The 26,782-nt window shown below is 46.2% G+C and overlaps 1 protein-coding gene across 3 annotated transcripts; it reads right to left on the minus strand.

The window, feature by feature from the left end:
- Positions 1–492: 492 nt before the first annotated feature.
- Positions 493–26,782, minus strand: LOC135544680 (calcium/calmodulin-dependent protein kinase kinase 2-like). Of its 3 annotated transcripts, XM_064972481.1 has the most exons (17): positions 26,544–26,782; positions 20,172–20,734; positions 18,706–18,753; positions 17,618–17,671; positions 16,140–16,191; positions 13,431–13,564; positions 13,090–13,126; positions 12,826–12,847; positions 12,608–12,699; positions 10,384–10,583; positions 10,228–10,281; positions 10,044–10,117; positions 9,873–9,960; positions 9,585–9,716; positions 4,124–4,236; positions 3,646–3,699; positions 493–2,927 (listed from the first exon to the last, which is right to left on the minus strand). In XM_064972481.1, exons 2-17 carry the CDS (start codon positions 20,664–20,666, stop codon positions 2,855–2,857), a joined length of 1,722 nt encoding a protein of 573 aa, XP_064828553.1. In that variant the 5' UTR covers positions 20,667–20,734; positions 26,544–26,782; the 3' UTR covers positions 493–2,854. The 3 variants fall into 3 exon arrangements, with proteins under 3 accessions (XP_064828553.1, XP_064828555.1, XP_064828554.1); XM_064972483.1 differs by lacking the exon at positions 17,618–17,671; XM_064972482.1 differs by lacking the exon at positions 3,646–3,699 and having other exon boundaries at positions 26,544–26,778.

A 26,782-nucleotide genomic window follows, 5' to 3' on the forward strand; every position in this document is an offset into this window, starting at 1 on the left:
ACAGCGGTGCCCAGTCCTGCCCCCCAATGGGAAACTTTCTTATTCCAAAGAACCGTTTGTTCTCATAACCTTTTCACTTCTGTGTTCTGTAAAGCAAGTCTAGATGACCTCCCAAAATGTTAACCCGGCAATAACTGAACCATTCTTGATTTATTGAATAACATCCCTATTCCACATGTTAAACTAATTCCCCATAGACATTCAACAAGTTTGCTTGCAGCTGATTTATACAACTCTTATAATACATTCACCTATTAGGCCTAGACGTATTATTCAGCTGTAGGCATTTATTTTTGACCCGAGGCAGTGAATATGCAGAGTCCATATTGTATCATGAAATGGCATAGGACGCCCTCTGGTGGTCATCTTGTGTAACATAAATTGATGTTCATACAGTATGGCCACTACCTATGATGGCCTGAAAACGTGTGACCAAGTGCTTCCACAAAACCCGACAGCAAAGCACCCAAAAATAATGTGACAGAGACGGGAGACATTGCAAAAGTTCACTGTAATTTACTCAAATAATGAACTGGATACAATAGATTCAATCATTATGAGCTCTTGTTTTGTGAGAAGCTCTGTTATGCTATGACAATTCAATGGTATTTCTATAGTATGTTGGCATGCATTTGGGTAGAGGCACCAAAGCTCTCACTACAATGGATGGCATTATGCTACAGTACATTGTGTGATATGGACAGTAAAGGTAATCCTAGCCCTTTCAATAAGATTGGGCAAAGACTGAAACAATAAGCAAAGATGAAATATATGTATAAATACAAATATAATACAGAATTCCGTGGGTTGCATTGAATTCAGCCCTGTAGTCAAACCCAACCTCTTCTATGATATAATGAAGAGGAGCACTTTCATGTGGAGTGATAAAACAAGTTGTCATTTCATTTTCTTCCCTCGTCGGCTCAGGGATTCAAACCAGCAACCTTTCGGTTACAGGCCCAGCGCTCCAAGCGCCGCTTCTGATCTGGACTGAGGTCATCGTCCGTATCTCCTCCTTCATTTTAATATTCCATAATAGTATCCCTGAACAGTGAGATCCCCAAACAGGTACAGCCATACCAAGCGGTCAGCTACTGTATTCAGAGACCTCAGATACTGTACCATCCAACAACACAGTATACATGACAGACCAATGACAGGGTGGAGCGCTGCACCACAGAGTGACATTTCATATGCATAGTAAGTAATAAGTCTTAAAAAACACACAACATACAATTCAGATTGTTTAAACATACAGTAGTGACATGCAAGAAATGCCCCCCCCCCCCCCAAAAATAAAACAACCTTTGTCATACATACAACACGTTGGTGCTAAATAAAATCAGTATGTTGGAAGCATTAATTGTTGAATTAATGTTGTTTCAAAGATATACTGTGGAACCACAAACATGTCCAGTGACTGTAGCTATATCCATACACAAACACCGTCTAACTACGTGCAACAACAAAAAGGCAAGAGGTAAACATAAAAAATAAACATGCCACAAGACAACTAGGAAGATCATTCGACCGCTTCGCCATGGAAAAAGAGTTGCACTCCAGTGGCAATGTCTGAGTTCAACGAACATGTTGGTATCTTACCATATCTGATGACAACTTTATCTCAATGTCTGAGTTCTACGAGCACGTTGGTATCTTACCATATCTGATGACAACTTTATCTCAATGTCTGAGTTCTACGAACACGTTGGTATCTTACCATATCTGATGACAACTTTATCTCAATGTCTGAGTTCTACGAACACGTTGGTATCTTACCATATCTGATGACAATTTTATCTCATTCAAACCAATTCCAGCACTTCCGTAACAGATAAGTCATGCATAGATTTGTACAAGAGGTCTGCAGCCACACTATATGCCTGGGAGTGAAATTCATTTGTAAGAGACAATAATTCCTATCATTTCACAATGACATCGCAATTAGAAATAGTCACTTGTTTTAAAGGTGTTTGCTATTAGTTTACAAAATACACAATTGTATTTATTTTTGGTGTCCTGAAAATGAGAAGTTTAAAAACCACACCCGTCAATCTATTACCATATAAAAAGCTTAAAGAAACAAACATGCCACAAACACATGATTTTTGACTTGAGCTTCAACATTGTATCATCAGAAGTAAATGTGTTAGAAAACACAGCGTTTTTTTGAAAAAGCTCTTCACCAGTTGTAGTAACTGGGAGACATTTTACAACAAACCTTTAGTGAGGACTGAATTAATAAAATAAATAGTTTGTGCATCGATAACTAATTCTATGATTGTGCAGCTTATGTAGCGTAAACAATGGCTGCACTGGGAAAGAAACAAACTCACATGCATACCATGAATGTAGTAAACCTTTTTTTCTCTCTCTATTTTTCGTTTCAATAAACCTCTCCTGTCTATCGTTACAAAACGGTCCACATTGATGGTGAGTGGTCCAGACAATCATAGTCAAGTAACTTGCTCTACTAACATGTGGGGGACAGGGGTCGCCCCTTGAAAATGTACGACCGTCCACAAACACCCCTTCCCGTCCCCCACACCCCTGCAGTAAACCTGAGAGCCTTTTCAAACAGAGGAGGCCTGGAGAAACACATGTACCTTGGCTAAAATACAGACCTTTATATCAGAAGCCTGTGACAGAGCATGCTGTGACTAGAAACATGAGCATGCATTACAGATGGGTGTTAGTGAGTGACAGTCAGGAGGGAGCTTTCACCAAAAGGGTGTTCAGGCTCCCGTCACATCCCTATAACAGTCCTGCCCACCTCCACAAAAGACATTAGTGGCTTCAACCAACATAATTCGCTAGCAAGGCCTTCACCCTCGCGCTGAGAAACCACACTGCATCAGGAAAGAGTCTCATCTTCGCCCACCAAGGGCAGGTCCATACTTCGCATGCCCTCCCCGCTCTCTTGTTTCCTAGGAAACAAAACGGAGGAGCAGAATTCAATACAGCCACCAGTGCTAAGTACCTGTGTCAATTCTATCACTGTAGAGATACAGCTAGTTAACCTCAGTTTAGCTGGGAAACTGAGTGGAACCATTCACTTGTTAGCTACGTTACTGGAGAGATTGAGCAGAGAGGGAACTTAGCAAGCTGTTAGTTGAACATTCAGGTCAGAGATTTAAAAAACAACATCAAAGTAGTTCACTGGTATGTCCTTGGGAGGGAGGAGGGTGTTGTGATGCTGCATGCGGAGGAATCAGTGACCCATTCTTTAAATACAGATATTCGGCCAAATTTAAACCAGGGTTTTCACAGGGAAAGTGTTTAGGCTGCAGTTCTATAAGTGCTTGGCCAAGGATGAGATTGATTCATTCTAATTTGCTGACTTGACATTTTCTGCTCTGCTCATCGCTGTTCAGTTCACACTTGACCAGAAACACCTTAGATTGCACTTGGTCGTACGGGAACCCCATGTCACCCCAGTTGGGGATCAGCAAGAGGTTCCCAGACATGGTTTCAAGTACCCCTGTGTATTGGCTATAATTATTCCCTTGAATGCATGTTGATCTGTTACACAGGAGCCCTTGACGACGAACACCACTCATGCCTATGGACTTAAGTGAGTTTCATACCACTTGAATAGTATTGAGCTAGATAGGCAGGCAAGGGCAGTGGCCCATGGTCCTTTACCTTCTGTGGTTACTATGAACGTAGCAGTATCTCACATTGCCCGCTCTCCCTTTGCTGGAGTGCAGGGGGGGGGGCAGATTAAGAGGTTGCCAAGCACAGACAAGTATATCACAAGAAAATCTTAACACCATCGACGTGCCCTCCTACTATAATTTAATGACAATTAAGAATCCATTTTGCAAGATAAGAATAATTAGCCATGTACAAAAGAACCCCCAACACTGAGCTTTTCTATTGCAATATGAAGCTACATTACATTATTAAGTGATTGTAGGATTGCACATTTCTGGAAACTTTCTTAAAAATTGCCCGGTTTTCCAGAAATGTTCCGGAAATAAGTAGAAAATCCAGAATCCTACAACCAGGATTTTTTAGAAAACCTGAGAAAAACACAGATATTTTGCAACTAACTGTCTAGAAAAGATGTTTCTCTACTGACTAGAGAGCCGTGCAAAAGGCCGAAGAGAGGGGAACTTACGTGAGCACGTGTCCTGGTGCAGACAGACCGGTGCCTCGGTCTTCGGTTCTCTGGCGCCCCCAGTCAAAGGGGTTCCCAAAGGAGCGCTTCCTCAGCATGGTCCTCACCAGGATCTACAGAGACAGAGACGTTTGAATGGGCCACACCAGGATCTACAGAGACGTTTGAATGGGCCACACCAGGATCTACAGAGACAGAGACGTTTGAATGGGCCACACCAGGATCTACAGAGACGTTTGAATGGGCCTCACCAGGATCTACAGAGACAGAGACGTTTGAATGGGCCACACCAGGATCTACAGAGACAGAGACGTTTGAATGGGCCACACCAGGATCTACAGAGACAGAGACGTTTGAATGGGCCACACCAGGATCTACAGAGACAGAGACGTTTGAATGGGCCACACCAGGATCTACAGAGACGTTTGAATGGGCCTCACCAGGATCTACAGAGACAGAGACGTTTGAATGGGCCACACCAGGATCTACAGAGACAGAGACGTTTGAATGGGCCACACCAGGATCTACAGAGACAGAGACGTTTGAATGGGCCACACCAGGATCTACAGAGACAGAGACGTTTGAATGGGCCACACCAGGATCTACAGAGACAGAGACGTTTGAATGGGCCACACCACAGAGTTCAGATTGACACCTGTCACAGAGCAGAGTGGCTGTGAACAAATGTCCTACGTTTATCATTCACTTTTCCTGGTCAAACAGTCGTTTATTAGTTACAACACTTCATATCAAGTTCGCCTTCGTGGTTTAATGACTTTATAACTTCTGTGTAACTAGTGTAACTACCCAGCTGTACAACAGTAATTGTAGATGAAACAATCAAAAGAGCTGAAAGGAAACTGACGATGTTAAATCAATGAATGAACATTCATAAGGTATCTTTTGTGAACTGTAAAGTGTGGCCTCTTGTCCCAGTACACCAAGAGACTGACTGCTGCAAAACGAGCCTGAGTGTGAGTTCTGAGCCAGTGCTATCATGTTTAATCCCGTGCTATCATGTTTAATCCAGTGCTATCATGTTTAATCCCGTGCTATCATGTTTAATCCAGTGCTATCATGTTTAATCCAGTGCTATCATGTTTAATCCAGTGCTATCATGTTTAATCCAGTGCTATCATGTTTAATCCCGTGCTATCATGTTTAATCCAGTGCTATCATGTTTAATCCAGTGCTATCATGTTTAATCCCGTGCTATCATGTTTAATCCAGTGCTATCATGTTTAATCCCGTGCTATCATGTTTAATCCCGTGCTATCATGTTTAATCCAGTGCTATCATGTTTAATCCCGTGCTATCATGTTTAATCCCGTGCTATCATGTTTAATCCCGTGCTATCATGTTTAATCCCGTGCTATCATGTTTAATCCCGTGCTATCATGTTTAATCCAGTGCTATCATGTTTAATCCAATGTTTAATCCAGTGCTATCATGTTTAATCCCGTGCTATCATGTTTAATCCAGTGCTATCATGTTTAATCCCGTGCTATCATGTTTAATCCAGTGCTATCATGTTTAATCCAATGTTTAATCCAGTGCTATCATGTTTAATCCCGTGCTATCATGTTTAATCCCGTGCTATCATGTTTAATCCCGTGCTATCATGTTTAATCCAGTGCTATCATGTTTAATCCCGTGCTATCATGTTTAATCCAGTGCTATCATGTTTAATCCAGTGCTATCATGTTTAATCCAGTGCTATCATGTTTAATCCCGTGCTATCATGTTTAATCCAGTGCTATCATGTTTAATCCAGTGCTATCATGTTTGATCCCGTGCTATCATGTTTAATCCCGTGCTATCATGTTTAATCCAGTGCTATCATGTTTAATCCAGTGCTATCATGTTTGATCCCGTGCTATCATGTTTAATCCCGTGCTATCATGTTTAATCCAGTGCTATCATGTTTAATCCCGTGCTATCATGTTTAATCCCGTGCTATCATGTTTAATCCCGTGCTATCATGTTTAATCCCGTGCTATCATGTTTAATCCCTATCATGCAGTGATCATGTTTAATCCCGCTATCATGCGATCATGTTTAATCCCGTGCTATCATGTTTAATCCCGTGCTATCATGTTTAATCCCGTCCTATCATGTTTAATCCCGTCCTATCATGTTTAATCCCGTGCTATCATGTTTAATCCCGTGCTATCATGTTTAATCCCGTGCTATCATGTTTAATCCCGTGCTATCATGTTTAATCCAGTGCTATCATGTTTAATCCCGTGCTATCATGTTTAATCCAGTGCTATCATGTTTAATCCAGTGCTATCATGTTTAATCCAGTGCTATCATGTTTAATCCCGTGCTATCATGTTTAATCCAGTGCTATCATGTTTAATCCTGTGCAATCATGTTTAATCCCGTGCAATCATGTTTAATCCCGTGCTATGATGTTTAATCCAGTGCAATCATGTTTAATCCCGTGCTATCATGTTTAATCCAGTGCTATCATGTTTAATCCCGTGCTATCATGTTTAATCCAGTGCTATCATGTTTAATCCAGTGTTAAAGCTAGAATCCTTAACTGAAACAATTAACAGCGCATTTTGGTAAAAAACTGAGGAATGGGTCTGGAGAAATATAACCACTCTTTAATTCATAAACAGAGCTGTGGATATCAAAATTATAGTTTAAAACCATGTTTTGAGGCTGTGCAGTGTCCGTTTACGATGTTAACAAACATTGGAGCAAAACAAGTGTATATGTTGGGTTCTGATGCGGTGCGACAGTTGAACTAAACTCATGAGGCATTTACAGTGGGGAGAACAAGTATTTGATACACTGATGATTTTGCAGGTTTTCCTACTTACAAAGCGTGTAGAGGTCTGTAATTTTTAACATAGGTACACTTCAACTGTGAGAGACGGAATCTAAAACTAAAATCCAGAAAATCACATTGTATGATTTTTAAGTAATTCATTTGCATTTTATTGCATGACATAAGTATTTAATCACCTACCAACCAGTAAGAATTCCGGCTCTCACAGACCTGTTAGTTTTTCTTTAAGAAGCCCTCCTGTTCTCCACTCATTACCTGTATTACCTGCACCTGTTTGAACTCGTTACCTGTATAAAAGACACCTGTCCACACACTCAATCAAACAGACTCCAACGTCTCCACAATGGCCAAGATCAGAGAGCTGTGTAAGGACATCAGGGGTAAAATTGTAGACCTGCACAAGGCTGGGATGGGCTACAGGACAATAGGCAAGCAGCTTGGTGAGACGGCAACAACTGTTGGCGCAATTATTCAAAAATGGAAGAAGTTCAAGATGATGGTCAATCACCCTCCTCGGTCTGGGGCTCCATGCAATATCTCACCTCGTGGGGCATCAATGATCATGAGAAAGTAGAGGGATCATCCCAGAACTACACGGCAGGACCTGGTCAATGACCTGAAGAGAGCTGGGACCACAGTCTTAAAGAAAACATTAGTAACACACTACACCGTCATGGATTAAAATCCTGCAGCGCACGCAAGGTCCCCCTGCTCAGGACAAGGTAACCCTGCTCAGGACAAGGTCCCCCTGCTCAGGACAAGGTCCCCCTGCTCAGGCCAAGGTCCCCCTGCTCAGGACAAGGTCCCCCTGCTCAGGCCAAGGTCCCCCTGCTCAGGCCAAGGTCCCCCTGCTCAGGACAAGGTAACCCTGCTCAGGCCAAGATCCCCCTGCTCAGGACAAGGTCCCCCTGCTCAGGCCAAGGTCCCCCTGCTCAGGCCAAGGTCCCCCTGCTCAGGCCAAGGTCCCCCTGCTCAGGACAAGTCCCCTGTCCCCCTGCTCAGGCCAAGGTCCCCTGCTCAGGCCAAGGTCCCCCTGCTCAGGCCAAGGTCCCCCTGCTCAGGACAAGGTCCCCCTGCTCAGGACCCTGCTCAGGCCAAGGTCCCCCTGCTCAGGACAAGGTCCCCCTGCTCAGGCCAAGGTCACCCTGCTCAGGCCAAGATCCCCCTGCTCAGGACAAGGTCCCCCTGCTCAGGCCAAGGTCCCCCTGCTCAGGACAAGGTCCCCCTGCTCAGGCCAAGGTCCCCCTGCTCAGGCCAAGGTCCCCCTGCTCAGGCCAAGGTCCCCCTGCTCAGGACAAGGTCCCCCTGCTCAGGACAAGGTCCCCCTGCTCAGGCCAAGGTCCCCCTGCTCAGGCCAAGGTCCCCCTGCTCAGGACAAGGTCCCCCTGCTCAGGCCAAGGTCCCCCTGCTCAGGCCAAGGTCCCCCTGCTCAGGACAAGGTCCCCCTGCTCAGGACAAGGTCCCCCTGCTCAGGCCAAGGTCCCCCTGCTCAGGACAAGGTCCCCCTGCTCAGGACAAGGTCCCCCTGCTCAGGCCAAGGTCCCCCTGCTCAGGACAAGGTAACCCTGCTCAGGACAAGTTCCCCCTGCTCAGGACAAGGTCCCCCTGCTCAGGACAAGGTCCCCCTGCTCAGGCCAAGGTCCCCCTGCTCAGGCCAAGGTCCCCCTGCTCAAGCGCATGTCCAGGCCAGTCTGAAGTTTGCCAATGACCATCTGGATGATCCAGAGGAGGAATGGGAGAAGGTCATGTGGTCTGATGAGACAAAAATAGAGCTTTTTGGTCTAAACTCCACTCGCCGTGTTTGGAGGAAGAAGAAGGATGAGTCATCCCAACCGTGAAGCATGGAGGTGGAAACATCATTCTTTGGGGATGCTTTTCTGCAAAGGGGACAGGACGACTGCACCGTATTGAGGGGAGGATGGATGGGGCCATGTATCGCGAGATCTTGGCCAACAACCTCCTTCCCTCAGTAAGAGCATTGAAGATGGGTCGTGGCTGGGTCTTCCAGCATGACAACGACCCGAAACACACAGCCCGGGCAACTAAGGAGTGGCTCCGTAAGAAGCATCTCAAGGTCCTGGAATGGCCTAGCCAGTCTCCAGACCTGAACCCAATAGAACATCTTCGGAGGGAGCTGAAAGTCCGTATTGCCCAGCGACAGCCCCGAAACCTGAAGGATCTGGAGAAGGTCTTATGGAGGAGTGGGCCAAAATCCCTGCTGCAGTGTGTGCAAACCTGGTCAAGAACTACAGGAAACGTATGATCTCTGTAATTGCAAACAAAGGTTTCTGTACCAGATATTAAGTTCTGCTTTTCTGATGTATCAAATACTTATGTGATGCAATAAAATGCAAATTAATTACTTAAAAATCATACAATGTGATTTTCTGGATTTTTGTTTTAGATTCTGTCTCTCACAGTTGAAGTGTACCTATGATAAAAACATTACAGACCTCTACATGCTTTGTAAGTAGGAAAACCTGCAAAATCGGCAGTGTATCAAATACTTGTTCTCCCCACTGTATAAATTATATTCTTCAAGAATCAATGGGCACATATCATTCATTTATAAGTCCCAAAAAAGGAAGTATCAACTACAGACTCTCGCTATGAAGGCAGTGCAGTGTGGCCTGTGTGTGTCCTCCTCCCACCACTCACCACAGTGGCCAGACTGGGGATGTGTTTGACAGAGTTCTCCACCTCCTCCTCGGTCACCTCGATCAGCATGCAGCAGTTATCGTCCTCCAGAGGGAGGGGCTCCTCTCCTCTCCGCGTCACCCACGGGTGCACCTGGAGGGAGCAGAGAGAGGCCCAACGTGATGCAGCCACACACACTAAGTGCATTACAAACACACACACACACACACACACACACACACACACACACACACACACACACACACACACACACACACACACACACACACAAATCACTAAAAAGCAGACCTTAATCTGCGGTACTGATATCCTGGTCTCTGGATTCTTGTCAAGCATCTTCAGTAGCAGATCTTTCAGATCGTCCGATAAGTCTGAACTGTAGGGGCCACAACAAGAGTTAGGGTCCTTCATTAATCATGGATCGTATCCCCTCCCGGTAGAGTTGAATGGAGAACTCACTGCTCTGGCAGCTCCACTGGCTGAGTCTTGATCTTCTGATGAAGACTGATGATGCGTTCATCCATAAAGGGACACTGTTGACAGGAGTCACATTAGAACGCGTCGTATCAGTCATAAGGCTGGACTATTGCATCATGCAGCTGTGGATTGTAGTAACATATAGAGTACAGTAGGAGAGGTTTACCACTCCGAACACGAAACAGTACAACGTCACTCCCATGGCCCAAACGTCCAATGCCTATAAGAAGAAACAGAATTCACTTACAACCCACATCATTTCCTCATAACAGCTGCCCTTAAGGACTTTCAGAGAGAAGCTCACTGACAGAAGCTCTTTCACCTTGCCAGAGAAGTTCTTCCTGGTCTCGGAGAGAGTCTCGGGGGCGAGGAAGGCGGGCGTGCCCACCGTGCTGGTCAGGAGGGCGTCGGCCCCCTCAAACTGGTTACTGACCCCGAAGTCAGCGATCTTAATGTGACCGTCCTCCCCAACCAGGAGGTTAGAGGGCTTGATGTCCCGGTGGATGATCCTCTGGTAATGCACTGGAAGACAACAGCACAGCATCATTAGTCATTTAGCAGAGACTCTCACGGTAACGAGTCATACATTAAGGGCTTGTAAGTAAGCATTTCACGCGTGTGGCAAATACAGTTTGATTTGACAACCCACTAAGCACTGAAAAGGATCTGATTCAACGGCGCCATTTTAAGCTGTGGGTGAGTTGATCCGGTGCGATCTCAATCTGTTACAAACACACCTCTGTATAACACCTCCTGAAGATACAGGGAAAGGAGGACTCTGTGTGTTAAAGTGTAGGGGGGGGGTGTCTGAGTAGTTGTATGTGGGAGAGGAAGAGAGGTTTGAGTGCTGCTTGAAGTACCCTTATAGTGCATCTCTCTCCCTCCATCTATCCGTGTGTACTGCTCTGTTTGACCAGAGCCCCATATAGGAAGTAGTCCCAAATGGTACCCTATGCCCTATATAGTGCACTACTTTGACCAGAGCCCCGTATAGGAAGTAGTCCCAAATGGTACCCTATGCCCTATATAGTGCACTACTTTGACCAGAGCCCCGTATAGGAAGTAGTCCCAAATGGTACCCTATGCCCTATATAGTGCACTACTTTGACCAGAGCCCCGTATAGGAAGTAGTCCCAAATGGTACCCTATGCCCTATATAGTGCACTACTTTGACCAGAGCCCCGTATAGGAAATAGGGTGCCACTTCGGATGCACACTGTGCTTGAGTGCAATAATGCCACGGAAAGCTATTGTGATTATGTGCACTGTGGAAAGGAGGTAGTGGGTGGCTGAAGAAAGGAAGAGAGGAAGAGAAGAGAAGAAGAGAAGAGAGGAAGAGAAGAAGAGAGGAAGAGAAGAAGAGAAGAAGAGAAGAAGAGAAGAAGAGAAGAAGAGAAGAAGAGAAGAAGAGAGGAAGAGAAGAAGAGAAGAAGAGAGGAAGAGAAGAAGAGAAGAAGAGAGGAAGAGAGGAAGAGAAGAAGAGAAGAAGAGAAGAGAGGAAGAGAAGAAGAGAGGAAGAGAAGAGAGAGAAGAGAAGAGAAGAAGAGAAGAGAGGAAGAGAGGAAGAGAGGAAGAGAAGAAGAGAAGAAGAGAGGAAGAGAAGAGAAGAAGAGAGGAAGAGAGGAAGAGAAGAGAGGAAGAGAAGAAGAGAAGAAGAGAAGAGAGGAAGAGAAGAAGAGAAGAAGAGAGGAAGAGAGGAAGAGAAGAAGAGAAGAGAGGAAGAGAAGAAGAGAGGAAGAGAAGAAGAGAGGAAGAGAAGAAGAGAAGAGAAGAAGAGAAGAAGAGAAGAAGAGAGGAAGAGAAGAAGAGAGGAAGAGAAGAAGAGAGGAAGAGAGGAAGAGAAGAAGAGAGGAAGAGAGGAAGAGAAGAAGAGAGGAAGAGAGGAAGAGCAGAAGAGAGGAAGAGTAGCTAATCAGAAGAAGACCATTGTGCTCTCCCAAATGTTTGGTGGGTGCGTAAAACGCGCAAATTCAGACAAGCAAAAAAGGTGTGTGTGATGGGTCCACACTCAAACAGGTGTGATGGGTCCACACTCAAACAGGTGTGATGGGTCCACACTCAAACAGGTGTGATGGGTCCACACTCAAACAGGTGTGATGGGTCCACACTCAAACAGGTGTGATGGGTCCACACTCAAACAGGTGTGATGGGTCCACACTCAAACAGGTGTGATGCGTCCACACTCAAACAGGTGTGATGGGTCCACACTCAAACAGGTGTGATGGGTCCACACTCAAACAGGTGTGATGGGTCCACACTCAAACAGGTGTGATGGGTCCACACTCAAACAGGTGTGATGGGTCCACACTCAAACAGGTGTGATGGGTCCACACTCAAACAGGTGTCGCATGAAGCTTACTTCATGTGTATTATTGTCACTGCGTCAGGGATCGAGTACAGATGTTCCGGCTTCGCAGCCAGGATGTGGGTGCAAATCTTTCATTCACAACAGCATTTATAGGGAACACAGGTGAGCTACCGGTGTGCAGCAACAAAGAGAGGGAGAGCACAGACAGTACTGTGATTAGAGAAGAGAACCCACTCACAGAACTCAATCCCCCTGACTAGGTCTTGGAAGTAGAACCGAGCTTGGTCCTCATTTAGCAGCTTGTCCGTGGGCAACTCCTCCATCACAGCCCTGCACACGAGCGAGACACACACACAAACAGACACAGCGAGAGAGCAGTGAATTGAGCGTCAGTGCTTAACGAGATTGAGCTCAGTCCAGCTTATACTGATTACAGTAGCAAGAGGATTAACCCACCCCTTTTTGACCAGCTCGAACACTGCAAAAAGAACAGAGATGCCGTCATTACTACATCATCAACGCTTTAGCGAGTTAGTTATCATGATGAAAATGATCAAATCTGTGAGTGGGTCTGATTAGGAAGCGAGTGGGACGTGTGTGTCTCACACCTCATAACGATGTTGAACAGTGGCTGTGTCATGTGAACTGAAGGGATATCTATCGGTGTGTGTGTGTGTGTGTGTGTGTGTGTGTTCAAGCTCAGAATCAGGCCAATCTTACCCATGTACAGATGGTCCTCACCAGGGTCGTCAAGAACCTGGCAGGAGAAGAGAGGGACGCAGGTTCAGAGGAGCACACATACTAGACCGACAGCACACTACAATATTAGCAGTCTGTTGTAAACACAAACCCACTTGCAATCACTGACAATGCCAACGAGCAGTCACAATAATATTGTATGACATTTTTGACAAAACAATTGAAGCAGGGAGGTTCCTGTCTCATGAAAATAACACTGAACTCAAAACAGTGACATAATGTGTTGCTATTGTATTATGCATTGGCAACACACAACAGCTTGTGTTAGGAGGACAAACACCACCCAGATTGTAGAGCCTCACCTCCACTAGCTTCACTACATTGGGATGGTCCAGCTTTTTTAGGATGGCAATCTCCTGGTAGACCCGTTCTAGCGGTCCTTTTGGCTGAGGGGGGCCTTCGGGGGCTGCTTTGGCTCCACGGGGGGGTGGTCTCCCTGCAGGTGGACAGGAAGGAGGGGGGAGGGAGGGGAGAAAGTGTAGTGGTCTGGTTAGTCTACAGCAGTGGTCATCAACCGGTTCGATCGCGATCAACTGGTCGATCTCCAAGGCATTCCTAGTCGATCTCCAAGGCATTCCTAGTGGATCTCCAAGACATTCCTAGTCGATCACCAAGACATTCCTAGTGGATCTCCAAGGCATTCCTAGTGGATCTCCAAAGCCTTCCGAGTGGATCACCAAGACATTCCTAGTCGATCTCCAAGACATTCCTAGTCGATCTCCAAGACATTCCTAGTCGATCTCCAAGACATTCCTAGTCGATCACCAAGACATTCCTAGTCGATCACCAAGACATTCCTAGTCGATCACCAAGACATTCCTAGTCGATCACCAAGAAATTTCTAGTCGATCTCCAAACATTTCTGTGAAAAAAACTACAATAAAGCCTTGCGTTCCTATTTTTTTTTTTTTTTTTAAATTCCTTTCACACTGTTGGCAGTAGGTGCACTTGATTCAGCAGCCCTAGTGCTGTTGGCGGTAGGTGCACTTGATTCAGCAGCCCTAGTGCTGTTGGCGGTAGGTGCACTTGATTCAGCAGCCCTAGTGCTGTTGGCGGTAGGTGCACTTGATTCAGCAGCCCTAGTGCTGTTGATGCACTTGATTCAGCAGCCCTAGTGCTGTTGGCGGTAGGTGCACTTGATTCAGCAGCCCTAGTGCTGTTGGCGGTAGGTGCACTTGATTCAGCAGCCCTAGTGCTGTTGGCGGTAGGTGCACTTGATTCAGCAGCCCTAGTGCTGTTGGCGGTAGGTGCACTTGATTCAGCAGCCCTAGTGCTGTTGGCGGTAGGTGCACTTGATTCAGCAGCCCTAGTGCTGTTGGCGGTAGATGCACTTGATTCAGCAGCCCTAGTGCTGTTGGCGGTAGGTGCACTTGATTCAGCAGCCCTAGTGCTGTTGGCGGTAGGTGCACTTGATTCAGCAGCCCTAGTGCTGTTGGCGGTAGGTGCACTTGATTCAGCAGGCCTAGTGCTGTTGGCGGTAGGTGCACTTGATTCAGCAGGCCTAGTTCTGTTGGCGGTAGGTGCACTTGATTCAGCAGGCCTAGTGCTGTTGGCGGTAGGTGCACTTGATTCAGCAGCCCTAGTGCTGTTGGCGGTAGGTGCACTTGATTCAGCAGCATTAGGGCCGGGAAGGCAAAGTGTCCCCATTTTGAACCATTTCATGTGTCTGAACGTAGAACTCTGCCTACCTGGCAGGCCCAGAGAGCAAATCAAGTGTACCTATAGGCCTACAGCTGGCCAATCAGAAAGCTCAGATCACGGTGTTTGCACAGTTTCCTCGAGCCATAGACTGTGAAAAGAAACCTCGAACGCACAGCAAAGTTGATAACGAGAGATTTCAAGACCATGACTAGAGAGTCAACGAATACAGCAAAGCACTGATGAGTAAGTTCATGTTTAAGTCATTATTCAGCACTGTCAATACTTTGTTCAAAACTTTTATAAGCCATAAAATGTGCATCCCTACTTCTACTCACACTACAACCAGCACTGCAGCTGTGTGAATGAGTACAACCAGCACTGCAGCTGTAATGAATGAGTACAACCAGCACTGTAGCTGTAATGAATGAGTACAACCAGCACTGCAGCTGTAATGAATGAGTACAACCAGCACTGTAGCTGTAATGAATGAGGACAACCAGCACTGCAGCTGTGTGAATGAGTACAACAAGGTGTTCCCATAAGTTTGCATTGTTATTATTAGCGGCTTGTCTCTTTTTGAAATTGAGTAATATTTCACTTTATATGGACATCAGACAAACATGAATTAGGGCATGAGGCAGAAATAATGCTGTGCGACTTGAGATTCGCCATCAACTGAAAGACTGTGTTCCCTTTTCTCAGTGGAGGGAGAGAGGAGGGACGGTGAGTCGGGTGAGAGGAGGGAGAGAGGAGGGACGGGGAGTCGGGTGAGAGGAGGGAGAGAGGAGGGACGGGGAGTCGGGTGAGAGGAGGGAGAGAGGAGGGAGGGAGAGAGGAGGGAGAGAGGAGGGAGGGAGAGAGGAGGGAGAGAGGAGGGACGGGGAGTCGGGTGAGAGGAGGGAGAGAGGAGGGACTGACCATGAGATGCAGGCCATCAGGCCATCATTACATAAAAAGCCAATGATATTGCTCACTCAGCTGTGCTTCACAAGTAATACAACAAATTATCATGGTCATGTAGCTTCATTTAAAAAAAAATATAATTTCAAACTGGTCTGAGAAGAACATTGGCAGGGTAATTCAAGCACAGCCAACACGCAGTGATGTAGCCTACTACAAACCACATTGCTACAAAACTGTTTTCAATAGGTACATATTTTGTTATCTGAGCGGTAGACCTTGGCTTGCATCTGGACTCAGCAAAGGTTGGTAACCACTGGTCTCCAGCAGCAAAGTCTTACTGTAGGGTCCTAGAATAGTCTACATCTGGACTCAGTGGTCTCCAGCAGCAAAGTCTTACTGTAGGGTCCTAGAATAGTCTATGTGTTCTGCAGGATTGACCATATAACCTCACTAGGCTCAGTACTTACGTGGGAAACCTGCCTGCCTCATCAGCCTCTTCTTGGACAGCACTTTCATCGCCTGGAGGGAGAGAGGGAGGAGGAGGGAGAGAGGGAGGAGGAGGGAGAGAGGGAGAGAGGGAGAGAGGGAGGAGGAGGGAGAGAGGGAGAGGGGGAGGAGGAGGGAGAGAGGGAGGAGGAGGGAGAGAGGGAGGAGAGGGAGAGAAGGAGGAGAGGGAGAGAGGGAGGAAAGGGAGAGAGGGAGGAGGAGGAGAGGGGGAGGGAGAGGGAGAGAGGGAGGAGGGAGGGGAGAGAAGGAGGAGAGGGAGGAGGGAGGAGGGATTAGGAGGGAGAGAGGGAGGAGGAGGGAGAGAGGGAGGAGAGGGAAAGAGGGAGGAGAGGGAAAGAGGGAGGAGGAGGGAGAGAGGGAGGAGAGGGAGAGAGGGAGGAGAGGGAGAGAGGGAGGAGGAGGGAGAGAGAGGGAGAGAGGGAGGAGAGAGGGAGAGAGGGAGAGAGGGAGGAGGAGGGAGAGAGGGAGGAGGAGGGAAAGAGGGAGGAGAGGGAAAGAGGGAGGAGGAGGGAGAGAGGGAGGAGAGGGAGAGAGGGAGGAGGAGGGAGGAGGAGGGAGAGAGGTCTGAAATCAAAGTATGGAGAGATGTACAGTAAAGGGGATTGTCGTTACATGCTACAAACCCGTGCACATCGCAGGAGGTTGGTGGCACCTTAACTGGGGTGGACGGGCTCGTGGTAATGGCTGGAGCAAAAACAGAACTGCTTGGCCATAATGACCATCGTTAATGTTTGGAGGAAAAGGGGGAGGCTTACAAGCCGAAGGACACCACCTCAACCGTGAAGCACGGGGGTGGCAGCATCATGTTGTGGGGGTGCTTTGCTGCAGGAGGGTCTGGTGCACTTCACAAAATAGATGGCAGTATGTGGATATATTGAAGCAACATCTCAAGACATCAGTCTGGAAGTTAATGCTTGGTCGCAAATGGGTCTTCCAAATGGACTTAAGGACAACAAAGTCAAGGTATTGGAGTGGCCATCACAAAACCCTGACCTCAATCCTATAGAAAATTTGTGGGCAGAACTGAAAACTTGTGTGCGAGCAGGGAGGCCTACAAACCTGACTCAGTTACAGAAGCTCTGTCAGGAGGAATGGGCCAAAATTCACCCAACTTATTGTGGGAAGCATGTGGAAGTTTGACCCAAGTTAAACAATTTAAAGGCAATGCTACCAAATAATAATTGAGTGTATGTAAACTTCTGACCCACTGGGAATGTGATGAAAGAAACAAAAGCTGAAATAAATCATTCTCTCTACTATTATTCTGACATTTCACATTCTTAAAATAAAGTGGTGATCCTAACGGACCTAAGACGGGGAATCTTTACAAGGATTAAATGTCAGGAATTGTGAAAAAAAAAAGTTCCGTATGTAAACTGTACATGTTAAAATCGCCACTGTGTGTGTGTGTGTGTGTAAGATGGCCAGCAGGACTCACGTAATAAGTGTTGTTGTCTTCATTGTAGGCCAGCTTGACAACACCATAAGAGCCCTTGTCAGTGAACAGGAGAGCACAGGCAGTGTGACGTTCAGCAGCTGTCAATCATCCACACAAATAAAAACCTACAGTACACACTCAAAAGAACACACGCACACAAACACCCACCCACGCACACAATAGCTATCCCAAGCTGACCCACCGGAAATGTGTGGGCGGAGTACTCTCAATGAGAACCAGCTGCTTCAAATCAAGTACAGTAAAAATGTAAATCGACCCGCCCCCCTTCCACCACACACACATGTACACAGAGAGTTTAGACAGCAGGCAGAACTCTCTCTCCAAATTCACCTATCCTGAGGCTCCCATTGTCTACTGCTTCACACAGAACAGACCCACTCTGCCGGGGAGAGGAGAGAGGAGACTATTTATACCAGCCTCTCATCCTCCTCTACATCTCCCTGGGACACGGATTTTAGGCCATTTGAAATGAGGACAAGGCTGGCAGGGAGAAGTGAGAATGACGGCAACTGTGTCCTTAATGATCCCCTCTGACTTTTTAAACACGCACAGTAAGGAATGGTGGAGGAATGGTGGAGGAATGGTGAAGGAATGGTGGAGGAATGGTGGAGGAATGGTGGAGAATGGTGAAGGAAAATGGTGAAGGAATGGTGGAGGAGAATGGTGAAGGAATGGTGAAGGAATGGTGGAGGAGAATGGTGGAGGAATGGTGGAGGAATGGTGGAGGAATGGTGAAGGAATGGTGGAGGAATGGTGAAGGAATGGTGGAGGAGAATGGTGGAGGAGAATGGTGAAGGAATGGTGGAGGAGAATGGTGAAGGAGAATGGTGAAGGAATGGTGGAGGAGAATGGTGTAGGAATGGTGGAGGAGAATGGTGAAGGAATGGTGAAGGAATGGTGGAGGAATGGTGGAGGAATGGTGGAGGAATGGTGAAGGAATGGTGAAGGAATGGTGAAGGAGAATGGTGGAGGAATGGTGGAGGAATGGTGGAGGAGAATGGTGGAGGAGAATGGTGGAGGAGAATGGTGGAGGAATGGTGAAGTGCTTTGAGGAGCGACAACTATACCTTTCCGATTTCATCTTTCAGCTTGTACTGGTTGAGCTGCACGCAGTCCTTTGAGAGGGAGAGAGAGAGAGAAGCTGACATCTCTGCAGGACTAATGCATTTTCTTGGTCTGCCAGAACCACACGAGGTGTAGCATTAGGAGAACCAACAATCCATGGAAAAGCAATATGTTTACTAACAAAACCTTCCTTTTGTTTCAACTTGGAAAACAAACTACCAGAAGTCAGCATGACTAAACATAAAATATATATAAGCCTGTACCATTCATGAGTAATGGATTCTGCTCGTTTTTATCCTGTAAAGTCTAGGGGTGTTCGGGGAGCAGGGTAACAGCCTAGCAAGCAGAGAGATCATGCCTGCATTCCAAACATGTGAAAGACACACCTTCTCCCATCAGCCCTCAAATTCAGTGGACACTTCTGACGACGTATCTTGACGTGTGATGAGTTACACTTGCAGTGCAAGCGAGGAATTCGTTCATTTTAAACGGACCGCCCTTGCCCAGGAAATTCCTCACACGTCCCACGGTTGTTTTTCAGGCATCATGGAACCTCCCGGTAGCTATTGTGTCCGCTTTGTATGCGCTACAGTCAATTATGATTGAATTTCATATCTTGGCTAGAAGACAGCACATCCACAGGCATCGAAAACTAGCCATCCGACGATATCAGGTAAATCGGAAAGGACAACGTGTAAGTCAGGGAAAGTTGTATGGGCTAGATAACGTTTCCATAAACGAACCAAACAAAAAAACAATTACTTGTGTTTGTGCCATCGTGTGCATTAGTAGTACAATTTCTAACTTATTTCCATTTGTTTTGACTTAGACTGGTATGTTGACTTCTCCATATTGCTGTTGGTATTAAGTGTTGTATGACTTTTCTTAGCAGATGTCCAATCGTGACCAATAGAATTCTGGGGCGTTTCAGGCCCCCGGAGTGAAAGGAAATGTGCTCTCCAACACTCGATCACAAACGAGGGCTGAGGGGCTTCCGTTGCCGACTTTTCTTGGCTAATTGTTTCGACCGATGGCAAAGAGGGAGGCAGGGATTCCCCCAAGGACCATAAGGCGAGGGTAAGTGGAGGAGGGTGTGCCTTTAAGTGTGTGGAATGCAGCCCATGGCTGCATCCCAAATAGCAGGTCCCATAGGGCTCGGGTCAAAAGTAGTGCACTGTGCAGGGAATAGGGTGCCATTTGGGACGCAGGCCATCTCGACAGGGAGTCTACTGGTCCAAGCTTCTGAGATCTACTGGGGAGTGAGCTGGCATCTACTAACACCATGGTCCTTACCTTCACATAGGCTCAACCTTTATACCAGTATGCTGCTTCATTTACCACTGGAGACAAACACACAAGTTCAGCTGATGTGTGTTCATAGAGTTTGACTAACACAAAATGGTGTTTTTATTCCAAAGACCGGGGGGGGGGGGCTAAAAGGTAGAAGGGCTGTGGCGGCGTTGCCTACCTGCAGGTCCGTGATGGAGACGCGGTGAGACTCCACGGTGGGCCTACGGGGTAGCCGCGGGGAGGAGTGGGGCGAGGTGATGGGCGAGTAGGGCAGCGAGGGGTAGATGTAGCGCCCGTTGGGAGACGAGGCCGTCTGGGAGCGCTCCTGCAGGGACAGCTTCCGGTCTGACAGGTTTAGTCTTCCCCTGTGCCCCTGGGGCTCGGGGGACAGGGCCTCGGGGTGGCCCACAGAGCGGGACAGCAGGTCACAGGAGTGTGGTCTGAAGGGCATCTCAGAGCACTCCATGTCCTCCACCTCATCACCTCCCTTGTACTCGGTCACCACGATAAGGGACTCCATGTAGTCTGGAACGGGGTGAGGGTTCACCTGCGGGGCAGGGCAGCTGCACAGTAGGTCAGGCAGGGGCTGCGTGTGAGTGTGTGTGGGCAGGGAGACATGACCGCAGGGCGACGGGGGCTCAGCAGAGGGCCAGGAGGAAACGCATGGAAACATGACAACGACTGGCCCCAGAGCTTGTATGTCGATGCTCCATCAGTGGTCTACCTCTGGAGAGCAGAGCACTAAAAGCAAAAACACAAAATAAAAACCAGATTTCACTTTTCAACACAGAGGACTTGATGAACAATGAAAAAGCCTAAATGACAGACATTTTTGTTATCATTTACAACACAGGTCTGTCGACGGACACAGAGCCTTGGTCTTGACCTTGCTCAAGGGCAAAATAGCAAAACTGTACCTTGCTCTGGATAAGGGCGACTGCTAAACGTAAAATGAGCCAGACACACTTGGAATTCCAACCTGCAACATTATCTTAGCTCTTTCAACATGATCTTAGCTCTTTCATCATGATCTTAGCTCTTTCAACATTATCTTAGCTCTTTCAACATTATCTTAGCTCTTTCAACATTAGCTTAGCTCTTTCAACATTATCTTAGATCTTCAACATTATCTTAACTCTTTCATCATTATCTTAGCTCTTTCAACATTATCTTAGCTCGTTCAACATTATCTTAGCTCGTTCAACATTATCTTAGATCTTCAACATTATCTTAGCTCTTTCATCGTTATCTTAGCTCTTCCAACATTATCTTAGCTCTTTCAACATTATCTTAGCTCTTTCAACTGAAAACGAGTTGAGGTGCCAACAAACAAATCCTAACAAGATGACGCAAACACAAAGCAACTTCATAAACATTCTTCAGAACCAAATCAACCTACAGCTGTTTGAACTTAGGCAACGTACGAGCATACTGCTTCTCCATGTGCTCACAACTTCAAAACAGGGCAGGAATCAGTCACAACTTCTCAGAATGGTTGGACTCCCAGTCTCTATAGGGGGTTAGGTTATCTATTCCAGCCAAACAAGGTTGTTTACCTCTATCTCAAGTACACCCCCCTGTTCACAACCCAATCTGGGTCCATGATCTGTTCCGATGTTGACGGAGCGGTTTCTCTCGGCAGGATGATTCCTGACATGTTGTTGAGGGGATTGGAGCTCAGCGTGTGCGAACTGACTGGGCCCCATAGACTGTGGAGTCAAAGCCGACAGAAAAAAAAAATACACTCATCCCCCAGCCAAGTTCACAACGAGGAGAAGGTGTGTGGGAAGAGACACCCCATCCAGGTGGCCTTGACTCTCCCCCCCTGTACCTCCACACTGTATATCTCTTCTATACATCCCTCCCTCTTTACCAACACAGTCTTCTGGGAGTGAATTACTTATGCTCTCTCCTGGACTCTCTTTCACATGTTCTCTATTCATGCAACTCCCTATAACTGCCTCTGTATAATCTCTGTCTTCTGTGTCTCTCCTGCTCTGCCTCACACCGCTTCTATCCACCCCCGCCCCCCCCCCCGGTCACCTCAATCACGTCTCCCACTCAGCTTGGGGTGGCTGCTCGTGGCTTGTGTTGTCTAGGCTTATGTAGAGGATCTCTGTAGCCTTTCTCCCTGTTGGTACCTGCTGTACTTCACCAATGACCCCTGCCTCATTACATCTCCTACTCAACACCGGGGTTGGAGTCAATTCCATTTCAATTCCGGGTCAATTCAGAAAGTAAACCAAACCTCAATTCCAATTAAAAAACATTGAAAATGTTCAGTGTACCTCATGAATTGAAATTGACCCCAACTTCTCCAGCCTCTTTTGTCGGCAAGGAAACACTTTGTTGCTTCAACTGCTTATTTCACTGTGAGTAACTTCACGAGGCGATTACTGTTGTTTATATTGTGTGACGCAGCAACAAAATGTTTAATCATGGGCTGGTGCCACCAACTGAAACAGTTAGTGGTCCCAGTGTTACCGGGGGAAAGCAGGCTGGAGCAATGATTCTTGTGTGTTTCTCTTTTGAAGAAGAGAGACATATCCAGAACATGACATGGAACCCTTGGGAATCCTCCTCCGTCATTCGTTACCAAGTAACAACACAATAACAATATCAAACAGGGCCAGTTTCAACAGAGAATAAACAACGAAGTGGCACTTCTTTATTTTCAGAGCAGAGCACTGTTCCCTCCTATGTGAATATCACAAGGAATATTCTAGCAACATCCCAGACAACTACCAGAAGTTAATTTAAAGAACCTATACCAGGTGTTCTGGCAATGTCCTGTGCAACCTAACATCATATGAATGGCTTCCCAACAAGGGGTTAGTTCAGTATAGGGTTGCTCATTTTGGGGAATATTCAGAGGTGGAAACCTTCCGTGGGAATTAACGGGAATATATGGGAATTAATGGGAATATATGGGAATTAATGGGAATATATGGGAATTAACGGGAATATAGTCAAATTAGTATTAATACCATTTAAATGTAGATGTTTTTTGCATTGGATATATTTACCATACGGAGACAAACAAAATCCTTCCAATAGAAGGATTATTTAGTCACAAATTTAACTTTAATTAAATGAGTTGACTCTTCACATGGGACCGTTTCACTGAACAACAAAAGAAAGGGAATATTGAATGATCCCCAATGATCCTTCGCAAATGAAAAGCTTCAGGTTCTATACGGTCTTCCTCTCAGGCTTCCATGTCTTCTCCCTGGACCTCCTCAATGTCCACCTCTTGAACATCAGACTCTGAGGCCTCATCTTCACTGTCACTTTTCAACCTTGTTGAGGATGGCTCGTCATCAGGCTCAAAAAGCCTCAATTGCCCAGATGGCCACCAATTTTTCAACCCTTATATTGCTCAGCCTGTTGCGTGCTTTGGTGTGTGAGTCCCCAAACAAGGACCAGTTGTGCTCTGTGGCGGCTGATGTTGGTGGGATTTGGAGGATGATGGAGGCAACAGGGGAAAGAGCCTCAGATCCACAAAGTCCCTTCCACCAGGTGGCTGATTAGATATGTTGGCAGAGTCTGAACATCACACGGGATGGCATTGTTTCCCTCAATCTGTGCAATGGCTGCTGCTATAGGTTTCAGGAGTTTCAGGCTGCTTACCACTCTCTACCTAAATACATCATCTAGGAGGATCCTCTTGATGGGGCTGTCCATATCGGCAGACTGTGATATGGCCATTTATTGGAGAGACTCCTTCCCCTCCAGGAGACCGTCAAACATGATGACAACACCCCAACGAGTGTTGCTGGGCAACTTCAATGTGGTGCTCTTATTCTTCTCACTTTGCTTGGTGAGGTAGATTGCTACTATAACTTGATGACCCTTCACATACCTAACCCTTTTCCTTGGCTCTCATGTAGAGTGTATCCATTGTTTTCAGTGCCATGATGTCCTTGAGGAGAAGATTCAATGCATGAGCAGCACAGCCAATGGGTGTGACGTGAGGGTAGGACTCCTCCACTTTAGACCAAGCAGTCTTCATGTTCGCAGCATTTTCTGTCACCAGTGCAAATACCTTCTGTGGTCCAAGGTCCTTTATAGACTGCCTTCAGCTCATCTGCAATGTAGAGACCGGTGTGTCTGTTGTCCCTTGTGTCTGTGATATGGAGAATGCTGGTTGAGGGATGGAGATGATTTTTGTTAATTATTCCTTGCCCACAAACATTCGACCACCCATCAGAGATGATTGCAATACAGTCTGCTTTCTCTATGAATGTCTTGACCTGCACTTGAACTCTGCATCCAGCAAATGAGTAGATAAGTCATGTCTGGTTGGAGGGGTGTATGCTGGGTGAAGAACATTCAGAAACCTCTTCCAGTACACATTGCCTGTGAGCATCAGAGGTGAACCAGTTGCATACACAGCTTGAGCAAGACATTCATCAGCATTTCTCTGACTTCGTTCCTCCATTGAGTCAAAAAAACTTCTGATTCCAGGAGGACCATGAGCTGTTGCTATCGATAAGGTGTCTGATTCATCATTTTCACCTCGAATAGAAGTAGAGGGACTTTTGTCAGAGGTTGTTTGTTGTGAGCGCCGAGGGAACTTTATGCACTGGGCCAGATGATTCTGCATCTTTGTTCTTCACATATGATTTGGCACAGTATTTGGAAATGTACACAGTGTTTCCTTCTACATTAGCTGCAGTGAAATGTCTCTTATTTTCCTGTTAAGATTAGAAGAAAAAGTGTTTCAAAAAATACAATTCCGTGTACAGATAAATAGTTAAGCAGTTAGATTAAACAACTCCTTTGTAAGATAAATGTTTTAAAATGAAACATGTATGGAAACAGGTGAATTAACACTCCTCAGTTAGCAGGCTCAAGCGAGCTAAAACCCACATGGTAGCAAAAACTAACTAGCAGAGACTGTTAACAAGTTAGAAATTATTTTAACACACTTGTATGTCATATAAAATATATTCACCCCACCCAGTTTGGTCCTCAAAACTTACCAGAATGCATGTCTTCCTTGGCTCAAGACAGTGTAGTAGTGTATACTCAATAGCATCTCATTAGTGTGCAAGATCTTGAGAATCAGCTGTACATGTGATGGAAGAATGCACTGTGCATGCAGAGGGTTGCAATTCCATTGAATTGGGGATAGTTTAACCAAAATATGCCACAATACCTAGAATTGCCTTATGTGAATCCCACAAAAAAATGTTCACTGTTATAAGCTAACTTTTGATGAATTTAAGAAACGTTCCCGGGCTTAATTTCCCACGGAAAATGTCCGACCCTTTGCAACCCTAATCACAACATAGTGTTTTGGAACCTCTCTCTTTTCATGTACCCACACTGTTCCACAATAGCTTGAGGAGAGAAATTTGGTGAGAAGAGACCCAAGATGTAGGCCAAGCTTGCCTGCCTGACCCACCCACGACCTACTTTGATCTCAGATGGGTCTTGACCTATTTCTCGCCATCTATTTCCACTTGCTTGAGATGCTAATGTACACAGTCAGTGATTGAGAAATTCACACACACACACGTAGCAAGATTACTTATTTACACATTGTCACTTTTTGTCAAGGCAGCTATAATGGAGTCCATGGCAGGCAAAGACAGACAACTTACTACCTTGCTCCTAGAGATCTGAGGCTAAAGCCATTACACTTCTGTGATCCCTCATTACGGTGGATCGCTGAAGAAGCAGCTTCTTTCCAACCCTGGAAACAAACAGATGCTGCTCTGAGGGCAACAACACAATGCCATCTGGAGCAGAGGAGTATTCTAAGCATCATTACAGATCAACCCTGTCACTGATCTGTAGTCCGAGACCAGATAAGCCTGTGAATGGCAAACGAGTCCTCTCTCAAGCAGACTACAGCTGCTGTACTGTGCTATTTATGCAGAGGTCTCAATGGGACTGATGGTGCCGATTATTAGGCCCATTTGGTATACATTTGACCAAACAGAGATGCTGCAAACGTGCACGTGGAAAGTTTGGTATCATGACGATATGGCCATAGCTGTCATGACTTATCGATATGGTCAGTGCTCAATTGAATAGGAAGTCATTTGCATCAATGTCAATGTTATTCTGCAAACCCACAATTATTATCGTCGGTAACCAGATGTTTCAATGCCGAAGATGTTCCCGATGGCCTGTACATACACAAAACATATAGGACCCAAGTCGCCTGACGGGCGGGGGGACGTCATTTAGCACATCAAAGCAATCAGTAGACGCAAACTAAGGTTAATTCCATGACATTTCTTAGATAAAGTAAATCGAGCTTGCAGGCTAAAATGTTCATGACCGGGCGATGAATAACGCAAAACCATGCACACCCGGAACATCAAAGGCCCCTGGAAGGTTCACATTGATAACGGTTTACATTAAACTAGCAAGCTACAGCATAAAATATGTATCGCTAGCTAGATTGCTAACCTAAAGGAAGATTAGTGGAAGCAACGCTCACGCTTCGTAAAAAAAACAACAACCAATCTCTCGACCACAAACGTGACGCATGGTAGAAATAACCTTACCATCTAATCGTTGCTCTGAAACTTACCTTTTCGGGTGCAATTACGAACTAAGGGCGTTCCGTATGCTAGCCACCTGACTCTGCATGAAATAGTGTTGATGTTGCTGGTAAAACATCGAGCGACGTGAAGAAACTGAACGAAGCATCGTGATAGGTGGAGAGCATCCTCTGAAGAACCAATCCAGCTGGGCAGACACCGTGTGGCCAGTGGGTGAAACGCTGTAGGTCGTGGACCATATGACATTTGTTTTTATTTATCCCTGACT

Source organism: Oncorhynchus masou, chromosome 8 (genome assembly GCF_036934945.1).
Source record: "Oncorhynchus masou masou isolate Uvic2021 chromosome 8, UVic_Omas_1.1, whole genome shotgun sequence".
Lineage (NCBI taxonomy): Eukaryota > Metazoa > Chordata > Actinopteri > Salmoniformes > Salmonidae > Oncorhynchus > Oncorhynchus masou.

Bases quoted from the DNA above. Each gene is read 5' to 3' on its own strand.
- LOC135544680 (XM_064972481.1), bottom strand. From the start codon at position 20,666: ATGTTTCCATGCGTTTCCTCCTGGCCCTCTGCTGAGCCCCCGTCGCCC. The intron at 13,565-16,139 runs GTAAGTACTGAG...GTCCACCTGCAG, and splicing joins GAGGCAGGCAGGTTTCCCAC to GGAGACCACCCCCCCGTGGA. The intron at 13,127-13,430 runs GTGAGGCTCTAC...TTCTCCTGCCAG, and splicing joins ATGTAGTGAAGCTAGTGGAG to GTTCTTGACGACCCTGGTGA.